Source organism: Budorcas taxicolor, chromosome 10 (assembly GCF_023091745.1).
Source record: "Budorcas taxicolor isolate Tak-1 chromosome 10, Takin1.1, whole genome shotgun sequence".
Taxonomy (NCBI): domain Eukaryota; kingdom Metazoa; phylum Chordata; class Mammalia; order Artiodactyla; family Bovidae; genus Budorcas; species Budorcas taxicolor.
The window spans coordinates 34861329-34883689 of record NC_068919.1 but is presented as its reverse complement, the minus strand read 5'-3'; the positions used below and the strand labels follow the sequence as shown (position 1 = coordinate 34883689).

At 50.4% G+C, this 22361-nt stretch overlaps 1 protein-coding gene across 1 annotated transcript; it reads right to left on the bottom strand.

The window, feature by feature from the left end:
• Positions 1-11422: 11422 nt before the first annotated feature.
• SPINT1 (serine peptidase inhibitor, Kunitz type 1) lies at positions 11423-22121 on the bottom strand. The gene is made up of 10 exons (XM_052647077.1): positions 21665-22121; positions 14986-15113; positions 14627-14765; positions 14360-14530; positions 14156-14182; positions 13690-13815; positions 13525-13575; positions 12311-12481; positions 12041-12091; positions 11423-11628 (listed from the first exon to the last, which is right to left on the bottom strand). The coding sequence occupies exons 1-10, from the start codon at positions 22119-22121 to the stop codon at positions 11423-11425; spliced, it is 1527 nt and encodes a 508-aa protein (XP_052503037.1).
• Between the last annotated feature and the right edge of the window lie 240 nt (positions 22122-22361).

Sequence of the window (22361 nt, the reverse complement as noted above, 5' to 3'; positions counted from 1 at the left end):
ACTCTCTGGCCCCTGGGCGGTGAGGGGCAGCAGGGGGGCCTTTGGGCCAGGTGGGGCACAGTGATTCCCTGGGGCCCCTTGAAACTGGCAGAAAAGCGAGGAGCCCAGCCCCCAACCAGGGACGCTTGACCCATTGTGTGTTTCCCCCTCAGATCTGTACTCGCTGTGTTGCACTGCTTCTGCCCATCTTCTCTCCCTCCCCAGCACCCCATACCTGCTGGAGATGGCAAGATCATCCCCCTGGTGAGACAGGGACCCTCTATTCCCCAGGACATGTGTGCTTTTCTGCCTATGGCACTGTTCCACCCCTGCCCAACAGGCCATGTGTCCCGCCGACCACCCCATCTCCCATGGGTTCTCCAGTCTCAGTTCTATCCCCAACTCACTGGGTGACTTTGGCCAAATTACTGCCTTCTTCCTTGTCTGAGTTTCTCCCAGTTGTGAAGCGGGATTAGTACTCTCTGCCCCTCCCTGGCTCCCAGGGGACATTCAAGATGCACAAGAAGAGTGGGGAACTGATTTGGAGGAAGCTGTCCAGTATGTGAAGCAGCGGTTCTGGCCTGTGTTTACAGGGGTGTGTGGGCCTTGGGATCCCAGCCTCCTGAGGCTTGGGAACAGCCCTGACTGCTCCTTGGCCTGGCTCCTTTGTCCCACTTCCAGAGAAATGACAGACACTTAACCCAGGAGCCTGGGCATCTGGAGAAGATGAGACCTCAGAGCAAAAAGTTTGGGGCTCAGACTTCCTGGCCTATTCTGTCCCCAGACACTGGCTATGTGACCATGGGCAAGTCACTGCCCATCTCTGGGCCTCAACAACTTGGCTCTGACAGCCTCCACCAGTCATGTATTCAGGTGGCCCTAGAATCTGTAACCTGAAACCATAGTTTAGGAATTAGAAAGGATTTGCCACCTAGTCCAGGTCCTTCACTTTTCATAGAGCACTATGGATTTTCTGGGGGCCACAGACTAGTCCTGGTTAACCTAAGATCATAAACTGGTTACAAAGAGGATCGAGCAGGAGAGGGTAAGTGGATCAGAGAAAATCCACTGGCAAGACAACTCCAAGTGGGTTGGTGAGTCAACAATGTAATCTTTTGTACTCCATCAGTGTTCAATCGTCCCCAGTCCTCTCAGCCTCTCCGTCCATGCCTGAAACCCAGCCTGGGCCTCTCCTCCCCTTCCCCACTATTTCATTCCGACTCTGCTCTCTGCCACCTGCTAGGAGTCAACCTGGCTCCTCAACCATTCATGAAGATCAGCTGGCAGCTCATTCCCAGCATCGTCCTTTCCTGACCCTGGCAGACTTTGAAACCCCTTACCTTCGAGCCTCTTTCTTCCTGCTGCCCCTCTGACTGCTCCTCCTCAGCTGCTTTTTCCTCACTTCCCGCTCTCCCCTCTAGGTTTACTCTCTCTCCACAAGTAGTCTCCTCCTTCCTCACCTTCACCCTTACAGGGGTTATTCTCTCCACCAGGCCCACACACTCACCTCCAGGGTGTTGGGGGCCTCACCAGGAGGCACCCACAGCTGGGACACAGAGCTAAGTGTGTGGCCCAAAGACTACAAGACTCGTATGTTTTTGCCTTATTCCTAGCCCTATCTTATGTTCCTTCTTAGGTTTCTTTTTAAATCTTGTTCCTTTGTACTCATCTCATAGTTTATAGACCCTTTTAATTTGCCTTTAAATCTTTCCCCAGTAAGGCTAGACAAAAGCAAACAAAAACTAAGACCAACAATAAGAGCCCACAAAGACCCACAATAAGATCAACAAAACCAGTCTCCATCTGGTCCCTGACAGCCCTCACCTTCTGCCTGGTTCTCCTGAAGCTGCCTTTCTCCCCTGGGCCCTGTTTCTATTGGTGGCACTGCCAGATTCCTGGCACAGAAAACCTGAAGGCCCCGCTGACTCAGCTTCTCTGTCTGCACGAGCCAGTCAGTCACCAAGTCTCAGAGCTTCTCTGTCCTTTACCAGCCCCTCATTCTCTATCCCATCTCAGAGACTCCTGATCTAATGATTTGTTTTTTTCTGAAACAGACCTCAGTATCTTTTCAGAAACCATTAGATATTCATTGTAGAAAATTTTCAAAAATGCAAGTCAACAAAAAGAAGAATGTGAAAACCACCTATAATTTTATCAAAAAGAAAACACTGTAGGCATTTGGGTAAAAATCTTTTTCAGTTTTATGTAAAAGAGTTTTGTGTGTGTGTGTATGTTTAAGCTCTTCTTAGTTTCTTTCCTAGTGTATTTTCTTGGTCTTCCTGGTTCTGGGCTCAGCTGATGGAACCCCAGGAGCTACTGCAGGTAAGGGAGGAGAGTACTGTGGGGGAGTTTCGGCCACCTCCGGGGCTGAAGCCAGCTTCTGGGTTTGCGGTTTCCAGGTGTCACTCTTGACCTTGGGGGTGGGGGGTGGGGGTGGGCTGAGAAGTGCCTTCCCGGGCTCAGTCTAGCTGAAGCCTGGGAAGGTGGGGAAGGGAGTGGTCTTGTGCAATAAGACAAACCACTCCTCATTCAGAGCTGTTTGTTTAAAGGGGCAGGGATGGGTTCCAAAGAAACAATCCTGTTTTGTTTTCTTTTTTAAAATCTATTTATTTGCTTATTGGCTGTGCTGGGTCTTCACTGTTGTGCAAGAACAGCGCGCTAGTTGCCCTGAGTGGGGGCCACTCTTGCAGTGTGTGGGCTCTTCAACTGCAGCGGCTTCTCTTGTTGCCGTGCACCAGTTCTAGAGAGTGGGCTCAGTAGCTGCGGCGCACGTGCTTAGTCACCCCGTGGCACGTGGAATCTTCCCAGACCAGGGATCTAACCTGGGCCCCCTGCATTGGTAGATGGATTCCTAACCACTGGGCCACCAGGGAAGTCCTCAGAAGCAATACAGTTTTTGTCAGTGTTTATTAGGCTTCCCTGATAGCTCAACTTTTAAAGAATCCGCCTGCAATGCAGGAGACCCCAGTTTGATTCCTGGGTTGGGAAGATCCCCTGGAGAAGGGATAGGCTACCCACTCCAATATTCTTGGGCTTCCCTTGTGGCTCAGCTGGTAAAGAATCTGCCTACAATGCTGGAGACCTAGGTTCGATCCCTGGGTTGGGAAGATCCCCTGGAGAAGGGAAAGGCTACCCACTCTAGTATTCTGGCCTAGAGATTTCCATGGACTGTGTAAGTTCATGGGGTCGCAAAGATATGACTGAGTAACTTTCACCTCACCTCATGTGAGCTGCTAGGACCAGTAAGTTCTAGAGAAAACACACCCATATGAGGGAAGGAGGATGGGTTATTAGGGATAAGACGCTCAAAGCTGAATGCCTGGAGGGCCCAGGCAAGCACCTAACCTAGGGAGATGTAGGGTGGATGGGGGATGGGGGCAGTTAGTGCCTGAGGGGATCAAGAGGACCTAGTGCCTAAATCACTGCAGGAATGTGGACCTCGAAGCTAGATATGTGTGTGTGTTTTAAATAAAGTTTCCCGATTCTTTAAATGTAATAACTAATTAAAGAAATTAAACCACTGTTTGGGTCACAGCACAACTGATTGCCAGCGTGCAACCTTTCCAACTAGGCTTTACTGCCTGTCTACCATGTACTTCACAAAGGTCACTCTGCCTAACTTACTTAGTGTGGCTTCCTCCTCCCTTCCCTCTCTCTGGGTTTCCACCTCTAATGATATAGCCTGCTTATATGTCCACTTCTTAAAGTTCAGTTTGGATTTCCCTTCCCTTGTCCCTCTGCTCAAATCCCCAAGTGCCCACCAATGTGATCTCTACCTACCAGCCTCCCAGCTTTTCCTCTTAGTGTTTGAGCCAAACCGAGCAGCTGGCTGGACCCCCATCAAAACAAGAACCGTGATCTCCACTGCCCAGCTTTTGCTCACTTCGATTTTGTTATGCCTGCAGCACACACAGCCACCCGTTCATCTCGTTTTATACCTCCTTCATGAAGCTGTCTCCAAGACGGCAGACTAGAAGAACATGCACTCATCTTCTCCTGTGAGAATGCCAAAATTACAACACACTGCTGAACAACCGTTGACTGGAGACTGTTGGATCCCACCAAAAAAGATACCCCATGTCCAAGGGCAAAGGAGAAGCCCCAGCAAGATGGTAGGAGGGGAGAAATTACATTTTGAATCAAACCCCATACCCGCCAGAGATGCTTGGAGGGCTCAAACAAACCTTGTGCACACCAGGACCCAGAGACCCCACAGAGACTGAGCCAGAACTGTGTTTGAGTGTCTCCTGTGGAGACGCAGGTCAGCAGTGGCCTGCTGCAGGGACAGGGGCTCTGGGTGCAGTAGACCTGGGTATGGCAAAAGCCCTCTTGGAGGAGGTCGCCATTAACCCCACCAGAGAGCCACCAGAACTTGCACAAGACTGGGGAAACAGACTCTTGGAGGGTACATACAAAGCCTTGTGTGCACCAGGACCCAGGAGAAAGGAGCAGTGACCCCACCAGAGACTGACCCAGACTTGTTCGTTAAGGTCCAGGAGTCTCTGGTGGAGGCATGGGTCAGTGGTGGCCTGCTGCAGGGTTGGGGGCACTGAGTGCAGCAGTGCCTGCACTTTTGAAGGAGGTCATCATCTTATTTACCTCCACCATAGTTTGGCCTCAGGTCAGACAACAGGGAGGGAACACACCCCCGCCCATCAATAGAAGATTGGATTAAGGGTTTACTGAGCATGGCCCCACCCATCAAAACAAGACCCAGTTTCCCCCTCAGTCTGTCTATCCCATCAGGAAGCTTCCATAGTCTCTTTATCCTTCTCCATTAGAGGGCAGACAGACTGAAAAACACAATCACAGAAAACTAACCAATCTAATCACATGGACCACTGCCTTGTCTAACTCAATGAAACTATGAGCCATGCTGTGTAGGGGCACCCAAGATGGACAGGTCATGGTGGAGAGTTCTGACAAAAGGTGGTCCACGGAGAAGGAAATGGCAAACCACTTCAGTATTCTTGCCTTGAAAACCCCAAGAACAGTATGAAAAGGCAAAAAGATATGACATTGAAAGATGAACTCGCCAGGTTTGCAGGTGGCCAATATGCTACTGGAGATCAGTGAAGAACTAACTCCAGAAAGAATGAAGAGATGAAGCCACAGCAACAACAACACCCAGTTGTGGACGTGACTGGTGATAGAAGTAAAGTCTGATGCTGTACAGAGCAATATTGCATAGGAACTTGGAATGTTAGGTCCATGAATCAAGGCAAATTGGAAGTGGTCAAACAAGAGATGGCAAGAATGAATATAGACATTTTAGGAATCAGTGACCTAAAAATGGACTGGAATGGGCGAATTTAACTCAGATGACCATTATATCTACTACTGTGGGCAAAAATCCCTTAGAAGAAATGAGCTAGCCCTCATAGTCAACAAAAGAGTCTGAAATGCAGTACTTGGATGCAATCTCAAAAATGACAGAATGATCTCTGTTCATTTCCAAGGCAAACCATTCAATATCACAGTAATCCAAGCCTATGCCCCAACCAGTACTGCTGAAGAAGCTGAAGTTGAACGGTTCTATGAAGACCTACAAGATCTTCTAGAACTAACACCCAAAAAAGAAGTCGTTTTCATTATAGGGGACTAGAATGCAAAAATAGGAAGTCAAGAGATACTGGAGTAACAGGCAAATTTGGCCTTGTAGTACAAAACGAATCAAGTCAAAGGCTAACAGAGTTTTGCCAAGAGATGCACTGGTCATAGTCAACATCCTTTTCCAACAACACAAGAAAAGACTTTACACATGGACATCACCAAATGGTCAATACCAAAATCAGATTGATTATATTCTTTGCAGCCAAACATGGAGAAGCTCTGTACAGTCAGCAAAAACAAGACCAGGAGCTGATTGTAGCTCAGATCATGAACTCCTTATTGCTAAATTCAGACTTAAATTGAAGAAAGTAGGGAAAACCACTAAAACATTCATGTATGACCTAAATCAAATCCTTTATGATTATGCAGTGGAAATGACAAGTAGATTCAAGGGAATAGATCTGATAGACAGAATGCCTGAGGAGCTATGGATGGAGGTTTGTGACATTGTACCGGAGGCAGTGATCAAGACCACCCCAAAGGAAACAACGCAAAAAGGCAAAATGGTTGTCTGAGAAGACCTTACAAATAGCTAAGAAAAGAAGAGATGCAAAAGGCAAAGGAGAAAAGGAAAGATATATCCATTTGAACGCAGAGTTCCAAAGAATAGCAAGGAGAGATTAGAAAGCCTTCCTCAGTAATCAGTGCAAAGAAATAGAGAAAAACAATAGAATGGGAAAGACTAGAGATCTCTTCAAGAAAATCAGAGATACTAAGGGAACATTTCATGCAAGATGGGCACGATAAAGGACAGAAATGGTAGGGACCTAACAGAAGCAGAAGATATTAAGAAGAAGTGGCAAGAATACACAGAAGAACTATACAAAAAAAGATCTTCATGACCCAGATAACCATGATGGTGTGATCATTCACCTAGAGCCAGACATCCTGGAATGTGAAGTCAAGTGGGCCTTAGGAAGCATCACTATGAACAAAGCTAGTGGAGGTGACAGAATTCCAGTTGAGTTATTTCAAGTCCTAAAAGATGATGCTGTGAAAGTGCTGCACTCAATATGCTGGCAAATTTGGAAAACTCAGCAGTGGCCACAGGACTGGAAAAGGTCAGTTTTCATTCCAATCCCAAAGAAAGGCAATGCCAAAGAATATTCAAACAACCACACAAATGCACTCATCTCACAGGCTAGCAAAGAAATGCTCAAAATTCTCCAAGCTGAGCTTCAACAGTACGTGAACCATGAACTTCCAGATGTTCAAGCTGGATTTAGAAAAGGCACAGGAACCAGAGATCAAATTGCCAACATGCATTGGATCATCGAAAAAGCAAGAGAGTTCCAGAAAAACATCTCTTTCTGCTTTATTGACTACACCAAAGCCTTTGACTGTATGGATCACAATAAACTGGAAAATTCTGAAAGAGATGGGAATACCAGACCACCTGATCTGCCTCTTGAGAAATCTGTATGCAGGTCAAGAAGCAACAGTTAAAACTGGATATGGAACAACAGACTGGTTCCAAATAGGAAAAGGAGTACGTCAAGGCTGCATATTGTCACCTTGCTTATTTAACTTATATGCAGAGTACATCATGAGAAATGCTGGACTGGATGAAGCACAAACTGGAATCAAGATTGCTGGGAGAAATATCAATAACCTCAGATATGCAGATGACACCATCCTTATGGCAGAAAGTGAAGAACTAAAGAGCCTCTTGATGAAAGTGAAAGAGGAGAGTGAAAAAGCTGGCTTAAAACTCAACATTCAGAAAACGAAGATCATGGCATCTGGTCCCATTACTTCATGGCAGATAGATGGGGAAACAGTGGAAACAGTCACAGGGACTTCATTTTTTGGGGGCTCCAAAATCACTGCAGATGGTGACTGCAGCCATGAAATTAAAAGATGCTTGCTCCTTGGAAGAAAAGTTATCACCAACCTAGACAGCATATTAAAAAGCAGAGACATTACTTTGCCAACAAAGGTCTGTCTAGTCAAAGCTATTGTTTTTCCAGTAGTCATGTATGGATGTGAGAGTTGGACTATAAAGAAAGCTGAGCATCGAAGAGTTGATGCTTTTGAACTGCGGTGTTGCAGAAGACTTGTACTGCAAGGAGATCCAACCAGTCCATCCTAAAAGAAGGCAGTCCTGAATATTCATTGGAAGGACTGATCCTGAAGCTGAAACTCCAATACTTTGGCCACCTGAGGCGAAGAACTGACTCATTTGAAAAGACCCTGATCTGGGAAAGATTGACGGTGAGGGAGAAGGGGACAACAGAGGATACAATGGTTGGATGGCATCACCGACTCAATGGACATGAGTTTGAGTGAACTCCGGGAGTTGGTGATGGACAGGGAGGCCTGGCGTGCTGCAGTCCATGGAGTCTCAGAGTCGGACACAACTGAGCAACTGAACTGAACTGAACTGAACTTATGAAGCCATTTCCCAACCTCTTTCTTAATTTCCGTGGCTTGACCAGCCTGTTTCATTCAACGGCCATTTGTGGGATACCCTGTATCTGAAAGGGCATTCTGGCACGGTGGATACTGAGGTAAATGAGACCCGGCCTCCTTCCCGGCCTGGAGGAGCCTTGTCCCACTTACGCTAACACCCGGTCGTGTGTATGCAGAGAAGCTATGAGAGGGTGGCTTTTTCAGCTGGATCATGAAGTAGAAGCTTTCTAGAGGCAAAGAGACATTCAAGGTGGAGGCAACTGCCTATACAAAGAAAGAGAGGTATGAAAGTTCTGAGAAAAGGAGTCATTTGGCTGGGGACAGAGCAGAAAACAGTTGGGAATGTCTCAGCAGTTTGGGGACCAAATTGTTTAGGTACAGTATTTGCATTCCTTCCGCCTGCACTCCAGTGTGTAAGCTCCAGAAAAGCAGGTGCTGCATGTCAACTTTTATTGCTCCATACCTGACACCTGTCTGGGACTGTGTACTACTCTGGGTTCAACTCTTGCCACAAAGACAGCTCCTGGCAGTGGTAAGCGCGCCCCCTAGTGGCTCCTCTGTGTTCCCACCTCTTGTCACCCAGCTGACTCAGCCCTGCCTGCTTCCCAGCAGCTCTTGCTAGGGAAGGCATTTTGTCTGCCGTCATCTCGCTTCATCTCCACCCTCCATAAGAGGAGGATGCTCCCTTCGGTCCACCAAACACTTATTAAACTCTTATTCTGTGTTGATTACTCTTCTAGGCATTGAGATACAGAACTGACATCAGCCTGGAAGTGCTCATAGAGAACCAAGGGATAATGAAGTTTCCTGGCGCTGTGGGGACCAGAGGAGGAATCATGCCCATTTTGAAACTTGAAGGATGCATGAGCGGCTGGCAAGGTAGGAAGCAAAATACAGTGCCCTTTGAAATGGAAACAGCCAAAGCACAGTAAAGGCCCCACCCCTGCCATCTACTCAATGTTTATTGAACCACTACCATTTACTAAGGTCATAGAGGGGGTGTGGCGAGCTGCAGACTCAGAGGTGATTTAGATGCCATCTGTGTCTGCAGCACTGTGGGAAGACAGGTAACTAAATGGAAAAGGGGGTGCTTGGTGATGAGGGCCCTGTTAGCAGACACAGGCCTGTAGAGCAGGGAGTAATCCTGAGAGGGTCTCAGGAATGGGCACTCATGAGAAGGGTGAAGATGGGCCAGTTCAGTACCACAGGTGCAAGGGCTATGAGAAAGGCATCACAAAGAGGTCTGTCCTGGGCTTCTAATAAGGGTTTGCTTCTTTAAAAAAAAATTCATTTACTTATTATTTGGTTGCACCAAGTCTTAGTTGTGGCATGTGAACACTTGGTTGTGGTATGTGGGACCTAGTTCCCTGTGTGTGTGCTTTGTGTGCTAAGTCGCTTCAGCCGTGTCCAACTCTTTGTGACCCTATGGACTGTAGCCCGCCAGGCTCCTCTGTCCATGGGATTCTCCAGGCAAGAATACTGGAGTGGGTTGCCATGCCCTCCTCCAGGGGATCTTCCCAACCCAGGGATCGAACCTGCCTCTCTTAAGTCTCCTGCATTGGCAGGCGGGTTCTTTACCACCAGCGCCACCCCCCGGCCAGGGATCAAAACCGGGCCCCTGCACTGGGGGCACCGCTGGACTGCCTGGGAAGCCCCAAGGTTCTGCGTCTTGATCTGGGTGCTTGGCTCCTGGGTGTGTGCCGTTATGGCAATTTATTGAGCTGTACACTTAGGACTGAAATATGGACATTAACCTCAGTTGCTCTTCAACCCTTTAAAAAAGTAGTCTCCAACCTCTCACACTGCTATTTGATTTTTCTGTGTGGCACTTTCCATAATTTAAAAAAGTCTCTCTTTTGTAATGTAAAGGTTTAAATCAATCCTCCGGCACCAGCTCTAAGACCTTAGGAAATGATCTTTGCTGAGTTGGTTTCCTCGCCTGTAAAATGAGGATAATGATAATACCTTCATCCTTGGATTGTATGCTGAGGCAATCACTTGAGATATGTAAAGCACTTACGCAGTGCTTCCTATATGCTTAAAAATACCAAATTTCTAAGGGTTGGTGGTGCCTGGTACATAGCTCAATAAATAATTAGTTGAATAAATTAGTAAATTAACAGAATGATTTTTTTTTTTGCACAAGCAGGTAGGTAGCTTATACAGAGGGGTGTGGATTGGAGGCGAGAACCTGAACTAAAGGCAGGAGCTCAGAGCCTGGGGAGCAGCTACACTCCTGTGAGAAGCAAAGGCTTCTGTGGGTGACCAGATGGGCCCCTTGTCCCCAGCCCCTGCACCAAAGGAGTAGAGATAAGAACCAGGGTTCAGGGAAATTCCCTGGTGGTCCAGTGGCTCCCCTGCAGGGGCCCAGGTTCAACCCCCGGTCAGGAAACTAAGATGCTGAAAGCCTCGGCCACAAAACGAAAAAACCAAACCAGGGTTCAAGCCTATGCACCCCCCACCCCCCTAGTCCTCGACTACATACTTCAGGCCCAAACCGGGAAGAAACAGAGCTCCATGGCCTCCCTAGGTCCCTACTCCCAGGGCTCTTTCTCCCCCCCCACCGTGGTCAGACTTGGCAAGTCTCTCCACCCTCAGGGGCTGGGGCTAGGACAGTTTCCGGAAGGGTGGGAAAACCTGCCGAGCAGGATGACCAAAGCCTGAACCGGTTGGACGGGACGGTCCCATCTCCCCCCAGCAGCCTATCCTTTTCCTGGCCCACAGAGCAGAGGCAGGAGACTCACAGAATAAATCACTTTATTCCACTGAGTGGACTCTGGCCTGTGGAAGCAAGGGAGCCCCAGTGGGTGCGGAGGATCTGGCTCCGTGTGCAGGCCGGGCTGGCTTGGGGCTTACTATGGGGGGCAGGGGAAGAGGTGGGGCCAGAGAGCCACTTCCTACTCCTCTCACTCACCCCCCACAGCATTAAATAAACAAAAAGGAACTCTGTACAACACAAAACATACAGGGAAGTCCTTCCCCCCAGACCACCCCCCACCAGAGCCCTGGACTTTGCAGAGTGGGAGGGCCAGCTGTGGAGGAAACGGTTGGGGCCTCCAGCCTCTGAGTCTGTCCCAGGACCCCTCCCAAGGTCATGGGATGGGGGCAGGCAGCTTGGAACAGGAAGCAAAACTCCAACTTCCTCTGAAATCTTACGTGGAGAGGTCCATTTCTTTAGGATTCCTGGCTCAAAGGTTTTCTGCTCCTTGCAGACCCGTGAGCTTTCTCAGGAACAAGTAGCCTGGACTTAGCTGAGACTCCTCCAAGAGGAGCTGGAGCCCTGGCTTTGGAGGCAGAACAGCCCTGGGAAACAGGCTGGAGAAGTCTGGTCCCGAAGTCTTTGCCCAGCCCAGGCCTCCGTCTTGGCTAGGAAGCAGGGCCAGGTGAGAGATGGCGAGAGCCCTGGAGAGGCCCAGGCTCAGAGGGGTCTAGTTGTTTGGTAATAGACCAGGTGTTCCATGTCATCAGTGGTGGAGACCTTGGAGCTGGTGGGGGTGGAAGGTGGGGGGTGGCGGTGTCTGTGGAAGTCCTTTTTCTGGTTCTTGAAGAAGCAGTAGCCCAGAATGGCGACCACCACCACGATGCAGGTACCCAGGAGCACTGCAATGGCCACCTCCACGGAGCCTGCGGGAGGAAGGACCAGATGAAGCACTCCCAGAGCCTGCTGGGTCCTGACGCCCACCCCTGCTCTGTATGAAAGGCACTTGGGCAAGCGGATGCGGGGAGTGGTGGTGGTGGTGGGATAAGGAGCCTGGGCGTGTGAGCAGCTGAAACTGCTCTGTTGGGAGCTTGCTGGGAGGGGTTATGCTGGGTCTTGGCTCCAGGTCACTCTACTTGCAGGTGATATGGGGAGGGCACTGACGGCCCGCAGACCTGGCATGTATTTCTGTCCTCTCCCTTGCCCCGGCAGGCACCACTATTGTCCCTTTAGCCAACCTCAGGATCCTCTCAACACGGGCTTAGGGTGTCACAACTGAGTGGAGTTGATCTTTGAGTTCATATCTACTCAGTGGCGACAGGCAGATGGGGGGCTTACCTGTGCTGGGAACAACGGGGCTTTCCCGCCGCAGACCAAACACATCCTTCTCTACAAAACAATGGAGGCAGGGGAGATAAGTTAATACGAAAGGTTCGAAGACTCAGCTGCTCCTCAGTAGTGCCCCAGATGCTCCACTGCCATCCTCTCCCACCCTTAGTTCAGGTGCTCTAAGGACAAGGCTGACCAGTCCATGCTTTGGGACAGAGCTGAATGCTCCAGCTAAGCCTTTCACCTCCCCATCTTCCAGCCCCCCTCTGCCCCACTCACTGGAGATGCCGCGACAGGACTCAAGGCACTGCTCCTCCTCCTCAAAGTTGTTCTTGTTGCCATAACAACCGCCATAGGTAAAGCGGGCGCAGTGTTCAGTGAAGGGGTTGTAGTACCAACGGGGGATGCTCTCTGAGCAGAGGCCCGTGTCTGGCAGGTCTATGCAGTGCCCTGCAGGGTAAGGAGCAGACGAAGGTGTGAATGTCCACGGGACCTCCCTGCCACCACTAGGCTCCACATGGTTGCTGCCCACCACCCCCTGACCCTCCCAGGCTGGGGATGGCTGTGATTCAGTGAGGGCCCGGGGGCCCCAGAAATATCTGGGCCATTTGCAGTGTTGCTAGAAGCAAGGAAGATAAATGCAGGAGAGTAAGTTTGGGTCCAGAATTACCCTAGGCTGACTCGTATAACTATTTCTTAATTTTCTTTCAGCATTCCCGACTGTATCAAGGTCTTGGTTTCTCCCCAGCACTTGATGGTCTGCCTTCTAACAAAGAAAACTCATAGAGTCTAAACCTAACAAAGACTCAGAGTCTGAACCTTGGCAGCCAACAGTGTCCAGCTAAAATTTGTTACCATGTTTTATTATACTTATTTTAAAAGCAATTCTCAAATTGTGGCATATAATAGTGGCTTTTCATTTACAGTACTGACATGAAAGTTCCTTTTTTTTTTTTAGTCTCCAATTTCAGTTATTTATTTTTGGCTGTGCTGTGTAGCATGTGGGATCTTAGTTCCCTGACCACAGATTAAACCCATGCATTGGAAGTGCGGAGTCTTAACCACTGGATTGCCAGGGAAGTCCCTGAAATTTCCTTTTTAATATATTAAGTTAAATCAATAACATCTCAGTGATATGTTGGCATGGTTAAATTTCTGAAGGTGTGGGAACTCTCCTGGCAATCTAGTGGTTAAGACCCTGAGTTTCCACTGGAAGGGGAATGAGTTCCCACTGCAAGGGGCATGAGCTCAATCCCTGGTTAGAGAACAAAGATTCCACGTGCCATGCGGCACGGCCTAAAAAAAAAAGAATTTCAGGAGGTGTTAAGAGGATGTCTGATGCTTAGCAAACACAGAAAGAAAAGCGCAGGACACCCCTGCCCCCAGCTTTCTGCCCACAGCCTGGTACGCACAGCAGGCCCCTGCAGCACACTGATGGCATGAGGGAGGACAGTAGCTCAGCCCTGACCCAGGAGACCAGGGCAGGAGCTCACCTTTGTCCCTGGGGAAATGGATCCTCTGGAGTTTATCGAAGTCTCTGGTGTCTGCAAAGATGAAAGATCAGAGGCGCAGACCTGACAAGGGCCTCGCAGAGGTGTAGGGGTGACTGGGCTGGATCTGCCCTGCCCTGCCCACCGCCCTCCGCCCCCAGGCCTCACATTTCTCACAGGTGGCCTCATCGGAGGCGTCGGGGCAGTCGGGAGTGTCATCACACTCCAGGAAGCTGTCGATGCAGCAGCCATCACCGCAGCGGAACTTGCTGGAGTGGCAGCTGCCAGAACACACTGGGGAGGGTGAGGCCGGGGGAGGGGGAGGTCAGGTGGGGGTGCAGAGGCCAGCAAATACCGCGAGCCCATCATCTACCTGGCCCTCTCTAGCCCCAGGTGGCATCATGACACAGTCCCTGTTCCCTCTCCACCCCTGCCCCTCAAACCCTCCTACACACAAAACAGGCAAAGGCTGATGGGAGGAGCCTGAGCTGCAGGGGGTGAGGCACTTGTGGGCCTTCATTCTGAGGGCAGAAATGAATTGTGGAGCCAGGAAAGTGTGAGCAGGGACCTAGACTTGATACCGGCTGGAGAGCTGGCAGGGGTGAGGGGAACAAGGAAAGGAGCAAAAGCCTACCTGGATGATGCCTTTCTGCTGAGGGACCTAGGAGAGAAAAACGGAGAAATGAGAGGAGGCAGGGCCAGACCCCAGCCAGGATGAGCTGATAGGGGGCCTAGGGATGGGGGTATTCCCATGCCTACCTCCCTGATCCTGTGAAGAGAGAACACCTACCCTGGGGGAATGTCACCTGAGCCCCAACACTGCTTCGCAAAGGCCCACCTTGCACATTATGGCAGGCAAGCTTGCACTCTTCTTCCCGAAGGTAGTTGTTCTTGTTGCCCAGGCAACCTCCATAAACGAAACTCTTGCAGATCCGTTCTGTGGGGTCGTAGTACCAGCGAGGGAAGGAACCACGACAGCGGCCCACCTTCTTGGGTGCAAGGCAGTATTCTGGCAGGGAGGCAAGCTGGTCAGGGGCGTCTGAAGGGCCAGTCAACTGGGGCGGGGGATGCCTCCCACGGTGGCCTCCTCGCCCCACTTCCTTACCTTCCGTCTGCTCAGGGGACAGCACAGTGACTGTGACATTGGACGTGCTCTCTGGCTGGTCTGAACCGGCCGCCATCAGCTGGAACAGGTAGCTGCCTTCTTTGAGTCCCCACAGCTCCACCTGGTCTGGACCACTCCTCTAAGCACAGGAATGGCCGTCAGGCAGGGGCTGCTTGACACCCCTGGGCTGCTCCAGGCCCTCCCAAAAAGCCACTCCCCCGCTCCCCCCCGCACTGGGGAGAACAGACTGTCTTGGTATTAAATGGATCCTCGGCTTTATCCACCCCATCCCACCTGGAGCCGCAGAAAGGAGCCCTGGGGAGCTGAGGTGGGGGTCCAAGAGCCACCCAGCATCTCACCTCGACCCTGATGTCTGTGTCCCCCTGCAGCAGACGCCAGTCTGTGGTCTCCACATCCTTCAGCACTAGGGGCTCCTGGGGCTGTACCTTCAAGTCTGTACCGTCCCAGGCCTTGGGGATCCGGGACCCTGCGAGGAAGGTGAGGTAAGGTGAACTCTCACTGAATGGGAAGGATCCCTCCTCAAGTGAGGGGCTGGTACCCTATGGGTGGCAACTAGACCAACCTAGGACTCAGCAGCCTGGTGAGACACAGATACAATTACACAATGAAACCATTCTTTTTGTCCTCTGTTTAGATATGTTACACTTAAGACATTCTAATGTTGTAAAGCCACTTTCTGAAGCAAATAACTGAGTGCATTGCCATCTGATCCCATTTAGGAAAAAAAAATATATATATTTGTGTATATATACATGTATATACATATATATACATGCCTTACATATATATACATACATGTACATACATATATATACATGCCTTATACACACATATATTTGGAAGGAGGAATTTTCCTATTTTCTACAATAAGCAGGTACTTGTGCTAATTGCTTTAAAACGTCAGGGGACTTCCGTGGTGGTCCAAATGGCTAAGACTTGGCACTCCCAACACAGGGAGCCTGGGTCTGATACCTGTTCAGGGAACTAGATCCCACATGCTTCAACTAAGTCTGTATGACACAACTGAAGATCCTGCACTCCACAACTGAAGAACCCACATGCTGCAAGGGAGATCAAAGAACCCATGTGCCACCACTGAGACACGGCGCAATCAAATAAACATTTTTTTTAAAGTTAGAGAAACAACACTTGAAAAGCCAGATAAGTTAATCTGTAATTAACATCATCACCCCTCTCTCTACAGTCCAGATCACTGCTGAGAAGCCCAGAGGCCTGAAGCACAGAGTTCCTGGGGAGCACTGTGTCAAGCCTTGGTGTCCCATGATGCCTGGGCACATGAAGAGGGTGCCTCCTCCAGTTACGAGGGGACACAAAATACCCTCCCTCAGCCAGGGCCTTCAGAGAGAGTGTGGCCCTGTGGACACCTTGATTTTGGACGTCTGGCCTCCGGAACTGAGACTATACATCGCTACTGTTTTTAGCCACTCACTTTGTAGTACTTTGGCATAGTAGCCCTAGGAAACTGATGCACTGCCCTTGAGGGTGTTACAGTCCAGTGGGGCAGGTTAAGATCCAGCCACAGGAAGCAAAATGAGAGAAAAGACCCACCAAGATGAAGGGGTTTGTGGTACATGTATAAGACAAGGAAGTGGATGTTTAAAGAAAGGAAAGATCACAGCAAGTTAGAGGAAAAAGGCAAGGCTTTGTGAAGAACAGACAAAGGGTTTTTTTTTTTTTTTGAGACAAAGGATTTTTAAAATTCTTTTATTTTTATTTGTTTGGTTGTGGGGAAGAATGTTCCGTGTTGCTGATGGCAGCAGAAACCATGATGAGCCGAAACAAGAAGTGGAGAATTTGCAAGGCTGGCTTGGTGGACTTTAAGGAGACCAGCAGGGCTGGGACAGATCTCCAAGGGCCCTGGACACTCGGTCAGGACATGTGCACACAGCAGGACTGACATTCAAATATTTGACAACTGGTGGTACAGAAAGGGGACAGACACTGGCCATGAGCAGTGGCACAGAAGCCTGGAGGTCCAGTCTGCACTAGAAACTGACCTCCCTCAAAGCCTGATCAAGGTCCAGAAGTACTAAGGGAAGGCCAAGGGCCAGGGTAGCAGGGGAATTCTTAAGCTCCTAGCAGCAAATGTTTACCCATCTGTCTGGAATAGAATTATTTCTATGGAGCAAGGAGGCCAGCAAGTGGACCAGTGTAGTAGTTCAAGGCAGATGCAACAGAACCAGTCTGAATTAAGGGATAGCTTAGGGATGGATCCTGATGCTGGAAAAGACTGAGGCAAGGAGGAGAATGCGGCAACAGAGGATGAAATGGTTGGATAGCATCACTGATTCAATGGACATGAGTGTGAGCAAACTCTGGGAGATAGTGAAGGACACGGGAGCTTGGTATGCTGCAGCCATGGGGCCACAAAGAGCTGGACACAATTTAGCGACTGAATGGCGGCAGAGATGGAAAGGACGATCTAAGAAACAACGAGTAGACGCTTCAGGCTGCTGTGCCTGACAGGCTCTGGGGAACTGCCAACGGAGAGCCAGGGCATGGGCAGAAGGGAAACCAGATCTAGCAGGAACATGTGGCTTCAGCCATAGATAAGTTGAATTTGAGGGAGAGGAGGAGTGCAGTGGGAGCCCCAGAGAAGCCAGAGGTAGAGAAAGACCTGGAGTCATACTAACAAAGCCACTGCTAATGGAAACTGTGCTCAGAGGACTTCCCTGGTGGTCCCGTGGCTGAGAATCTGCCTGCCAATGCAGGGGACAGGTTCAATCCCTGGTCTGGGAAGATCCCATGTGCCTTGGGGCAACTAGGCCCCTGGACCACAACTACTGAGTCTGGGCTCTAGACCCCACACTCCACAACCAGAGAAGCTACCACAACGAGAAGCTGTCACACTGCAGCTAGAGAGTAGTCCCCGTTTGGCAACTAGAGAAAGCCTATGCACAGGAATGAAGATCTAGCATAGCCAAAAACAAAATAATTAAAAGCAAAAAAAAAAAAAAAAAGGAAAGTGTGGCTAGCACACACTAGATACTTTATCTGTAGTGTCTTATCAGAGCTGGCAAATTATGGCCTGCAGGCTACATTTAGCCCAACCTGTTATATTTTTTAACGGTTGAAAAGAATTCTTAAACAATACTTCATGACATGTGAAAAGCACATAAAATTCAAATTTGTGTCTATAAAGTAAGATACAGCCTTACCAAATTGTTTACAAATTGTGGACGGCTGCTTTCATGTTACCACAGCAGCTGAGCAGCTGTAACCAACACAAAATCTAAAGTATTTACTATAAGGATATTCACAGGAGGTTTGCTGCCCCCATCTATATCGCCTTCCTTCCTAACCATCCTGCCACAACTGCATTCTTGCTCCTCTTTCCAGATGAGAAAACTGATACCAGAGATGTTAAATGACTTGCCCAGGGTCGCTCAGTTTCTAAACAGCGGAGCTGGGATTTGAACCTTGGTCTGACTCATACTCTGTCCAAAACATCAAAATACCATGCTGCAGGTTATACTTGCTTAGAAGGATGACTGTTTTTTTTTTATTACTTTTATAATCTTCAATTTTGTTTTTAGCTTAGGTAATATATGGACCTGGAGAAGGAAATGGCAACCCACTCCAGTATTCTTGCCTGGAAAAATCCCATGGACAGAAAAGCCTGGTTGGCTACAGTCCATGGGGTCGCAGAGCTGGACATGACTGAGCATAAGGACATGAACGAACCTTCTCTCCAGAGGTGTTCTCAGTTACTAGTCTGGGGGCGTGTGTATGTGTGACTATCAGGAGAGAGAGTATTGAATTTATAAGCATGCAAGTTCTTCATCTTGCTTTTCCCTTAATATATACTGGAAATCATTCACAGTTGTACATACTTTTGGTTGCATAGCACTTTTAACACATTTAACCAGTCCATCAGTCCCTCTTGATTTAGGTCCTTCTTCCCTACCTTTCTCCCTCCCTACTAAAAACTAACCCATGCTGCCTCAGGGTTTATTATTCATATTACGATTAAAACAGCACCACAGTATCCAATTATAGGATGTGTTGACAGACACTGAGATTGTTTCCAATTCTTTGCTATTATAAACAGTGGTGCAGTGACTGACTGGCTGGTAAGTTGTTTTACACATGTTTAAGCATAGCCACAAGATGAGTTCCCGCAAGTGGAATTGTGGTGAGGGTTATGTGCCATTTACACTTTTGGTGGATACTGCCTGCCCTTCACAGAGGCACCACAGAAGGTTAGTGAAGTCTAAGAGTTCAAAGGAAGGAGAGAAGGTAAAGAGATAACAACTGGTAGAAGGCTGAATCACAGGACTGCGTCTCTGCCTCTCTTTGATGAGGCAGAGAAAGCAGAGCCAATATGCGAGTCACAGAGGGTGATCCCAGAGATGAAAAGACCAGGACACACAGTGAGAGCAAAGGGATGGGAGGGGAGAACTTCCACAGAGAAACAAGCCAAGTGGTGCAGGGGCTACAGGACTGAGAAAAGGAAACCTCCATTATAAGACCAGGAGAGCAGGGCCAGGAACTAAGCCCCAACCCAGTGGCTTGAGGGCTCACTGAGAGCTAGCCCAGGCCCTGAGGTGAGAGGCCAAGCCAAGGGGGCAGTGAACTGGGAGGAGCCTGTCCCTCCCTCCTTGCATTTTCCAGAAAGTAATCAGCAGTCCACAGGGGAAACAAGACAGGGTACTTGGCAGTCTACCGAGCAGAAAGATAGGCTAGCCCCACTGGCCCCAGGGTATAAGTCACAAACAGAGTGACGTATCAGACCTCGGGCCTAATCAGCAATGTCTAACCACACGCAAGCCTGGTCCTCTCCAAGCCCCAGTCCCAGGAGCAAGGGGCAGATGTCTGGACAGATACCACTCCTTATTTCCCACCCACTGAGAGCAAAGGGCCAGAGGAGTGATAAAGCCAGCCCCTCCCCCAGCCATCAGGCCTCAGGACTCTCCAGGGAAACACAGTCTCTATCTTCCAAGCCACTCTTCCAATGCAAAGATGGGAAAGGTAGGGGAAGGGGAGAAGAGGAAAGAGCAGGGTGTTTAGGAGGCCCCAGTAATCTGGACTGGACTGGCCTGGCCACAGGCAGGGCAAGGGGTACAGGTCAACCCACCCTGGGAAGGGCTCCCCCAGTCCAAGAACCAAAGGTTCAGAAGCCCTGAGTACTTGCCCACTTTGCCTGCCTCGGTCTACCCTAGCCCAGCTTCCAAAAGGCCACAATGACTTGACCCTCTTTGTACTTTCAACCTCTCTAGCGCGACTCAGGTGAGAATGGACTCCTGGACACATGCACACAGCATCCCCCATTCTCCCAAACACTGTGGTGCCCTGAAATGGCCTGGGGGCCAGACTAAGTCCAAGTTCTACCCAGCACCCCATGACCAGGAAATCCCCACGCCATCCTGTCTTGTGCCAATCAGGCAAGTCAGGAGGTGGGGAGGTTCCCAGATGAGAAAGGCTCCGTCTAGCTCAGCTTCCTGACGAGACCCCAGAGTTTCAGGCGTCGGCCCTGCAGTGCTGGCCATCCGATGGGTCCTGTCAGAGCCGGGAGGGCAGGCAGCTCGGATCACTTAGGTCGTCACCACCTACACTCCCTGCTGCTTCCTGTGAAACAGGCTCAGGCCCTGGCCCACTGGGACTCAGTAGCCCAGCCTAGCCTGGAGACAGTGTCCCTCTCCTGCAATCTCCACCCCACCTCTTCCCAGAGATCCAGAGCTTCTGAAAGGATAGGGAGAAGAGGAAAGGCTGGAGAGGAAAACTTTCTCTACTTTCCAGACCTGAGACCGACCAGCCCCAGCCTGGCCCCTGGGCTCCCTAGTCTCTGGTTCTGTTGTCCATTGGGCTGTCTTGGATCACAGACAGGTTTCTACCAGAAAGATGGTCTTGTGTGAGAAATAGCGCAGCCCTGTAGGAGGTCTGGCCTGGGGTTGAGTCCCATTTGTGGACGGTATATATTTAAGATGGGAGTCAGTCTCCTAATCTAAAAAGTGGAATGACTACTAATAGCACCCTTTTCAGAGGCGGTTGTCATGATGCCTAAGTGAGAGGCTGAGTGGCATAGCAGTCAGCAAACAGTAAAGTACTAACAGAGGTTATCAGTGTGACCCATCCCTGCCCTGGAGCCCCACCTGGCCAGAACAACAGGTGGAGAGGATGGGGAATGAAGGTCTCTGGAGGGACCCCAATCCCAGCTAACTGCTCAGTCCCAGGAGGAAAGAGAAGGAGCCGTGGCCCCACTTTGCCCTTATCCTGGAAGTAAACAAGGTGAGCAGACAGCTTGGCTACTAGATCTTAAGCAGGAAGAGCTCTGCCAGGCTTACGAGCACACAGGAGTATACGCACACGCACACACACACACACTTGCCTGGACAGCTGACTTCCTTCCCCTACCAGGTATACATACCAGTGGACTGACTCATCCAGCAACCCTCCTCACCTGGACCCCAGGGCCTCTAGGCTACTGTGTCCACATTACCGCCTCCTCCCCAGTTGGATCACCCCCAACTAGGCTTGTTCTTTAGACTCTGGTGGTATGGCAGTTTTTCCCCCAGACCACTAAAGACCAGTACCTGGGGAGAGGAGTACAAGAAATGCTAGAACCAATCCCAGACCCAGCAGTGAGGAGCCCAGCCTTCACCAAGTCCACTTGACAGGGCCCCAAGGTACCTAGCACAGTGCTTGGCCTGGAGTATCTCTCTATCTGGTCATCAGGTGGCCTCCAGACAGCTCATTCCCTGATTTGGCCCATTGGGGTCAAAGCAGGAACCCCCAGGAGCTTGTTCCCACTCACACATCCCAGAACACCCGCCCACTCAACATCCTGAATTCACGAGCCAGCGTCAGCTCTAGGACGTCCCCCCTCGCCCCTCTTGTAGCCTGTTCTTTATTTACTGTTTATACCATGCCTACTTCTAAGGATGAGTTAGGATCGAATGGGACTCTCCTCCAAACTCCTTTCTGATGCTTCACGCAAAGACCCTATAACCAGTCCTTTTTGTGAGTCTCCCCAGATCCTGGCACCCTCGTCCTTACCTCTAAAGCCCTGGGTCCGCAGCTCGCGGTAGGAGCGGTAAACCTCCCGCGTGAGGTAGTTGATGAAACCCTCCCTGGGCGCGAACTTGCACACGAAGTTCTGCTCGTAGAGGCAGTTGATGAGGAAGCAGGAGACGATGGCGTCCTCCCCGCCGTCGGGCTGCAATTCCACCAGCGCCAGATTGCAGTCGTTGGAGCTGCAGCAGGCGTGCACGCAGTCCCGGCCGCGGCGCGCGGTGAGGGAGCGCAGGAAGGTGGCCCCGTTTCTGACCGAGGCGTCCGTGTCGAGCACGAAATCAGGCACCCCGGGGGTAAAGCGGTTCAGGCAGCCGTCGGCCGTGAGCAGACCGGGGGTCACCGGCGGCGGCCCGGCCTCGGCGCCCCGGAGGGCGAGCGCGCAGAGAAGCCACACGGCGACCGCTGGGATGCGGGCCCGGGAGAGGCGGCCCCCGGCCATCGTCCTCCCGGGGATCGTCGCCCTCCTCCCCACCGGGGTCACCTTCACAGAGCGGGCCTCTGGGCTCCGAGGGTGCTAGCGACCTGCGAGAGGGAGGGGACGGAGGAGGAGACATCGGATCAGCCAAGAGACTTCCAGGGAGGAGGGCCGGCCGGGAGGAAGTGAAGGGGAGGACCGAGGAGCACGAACACCCCGGGAGTGAAGAACGGCAGGTGGGCCCGGTCCTCCCACGCACACTTC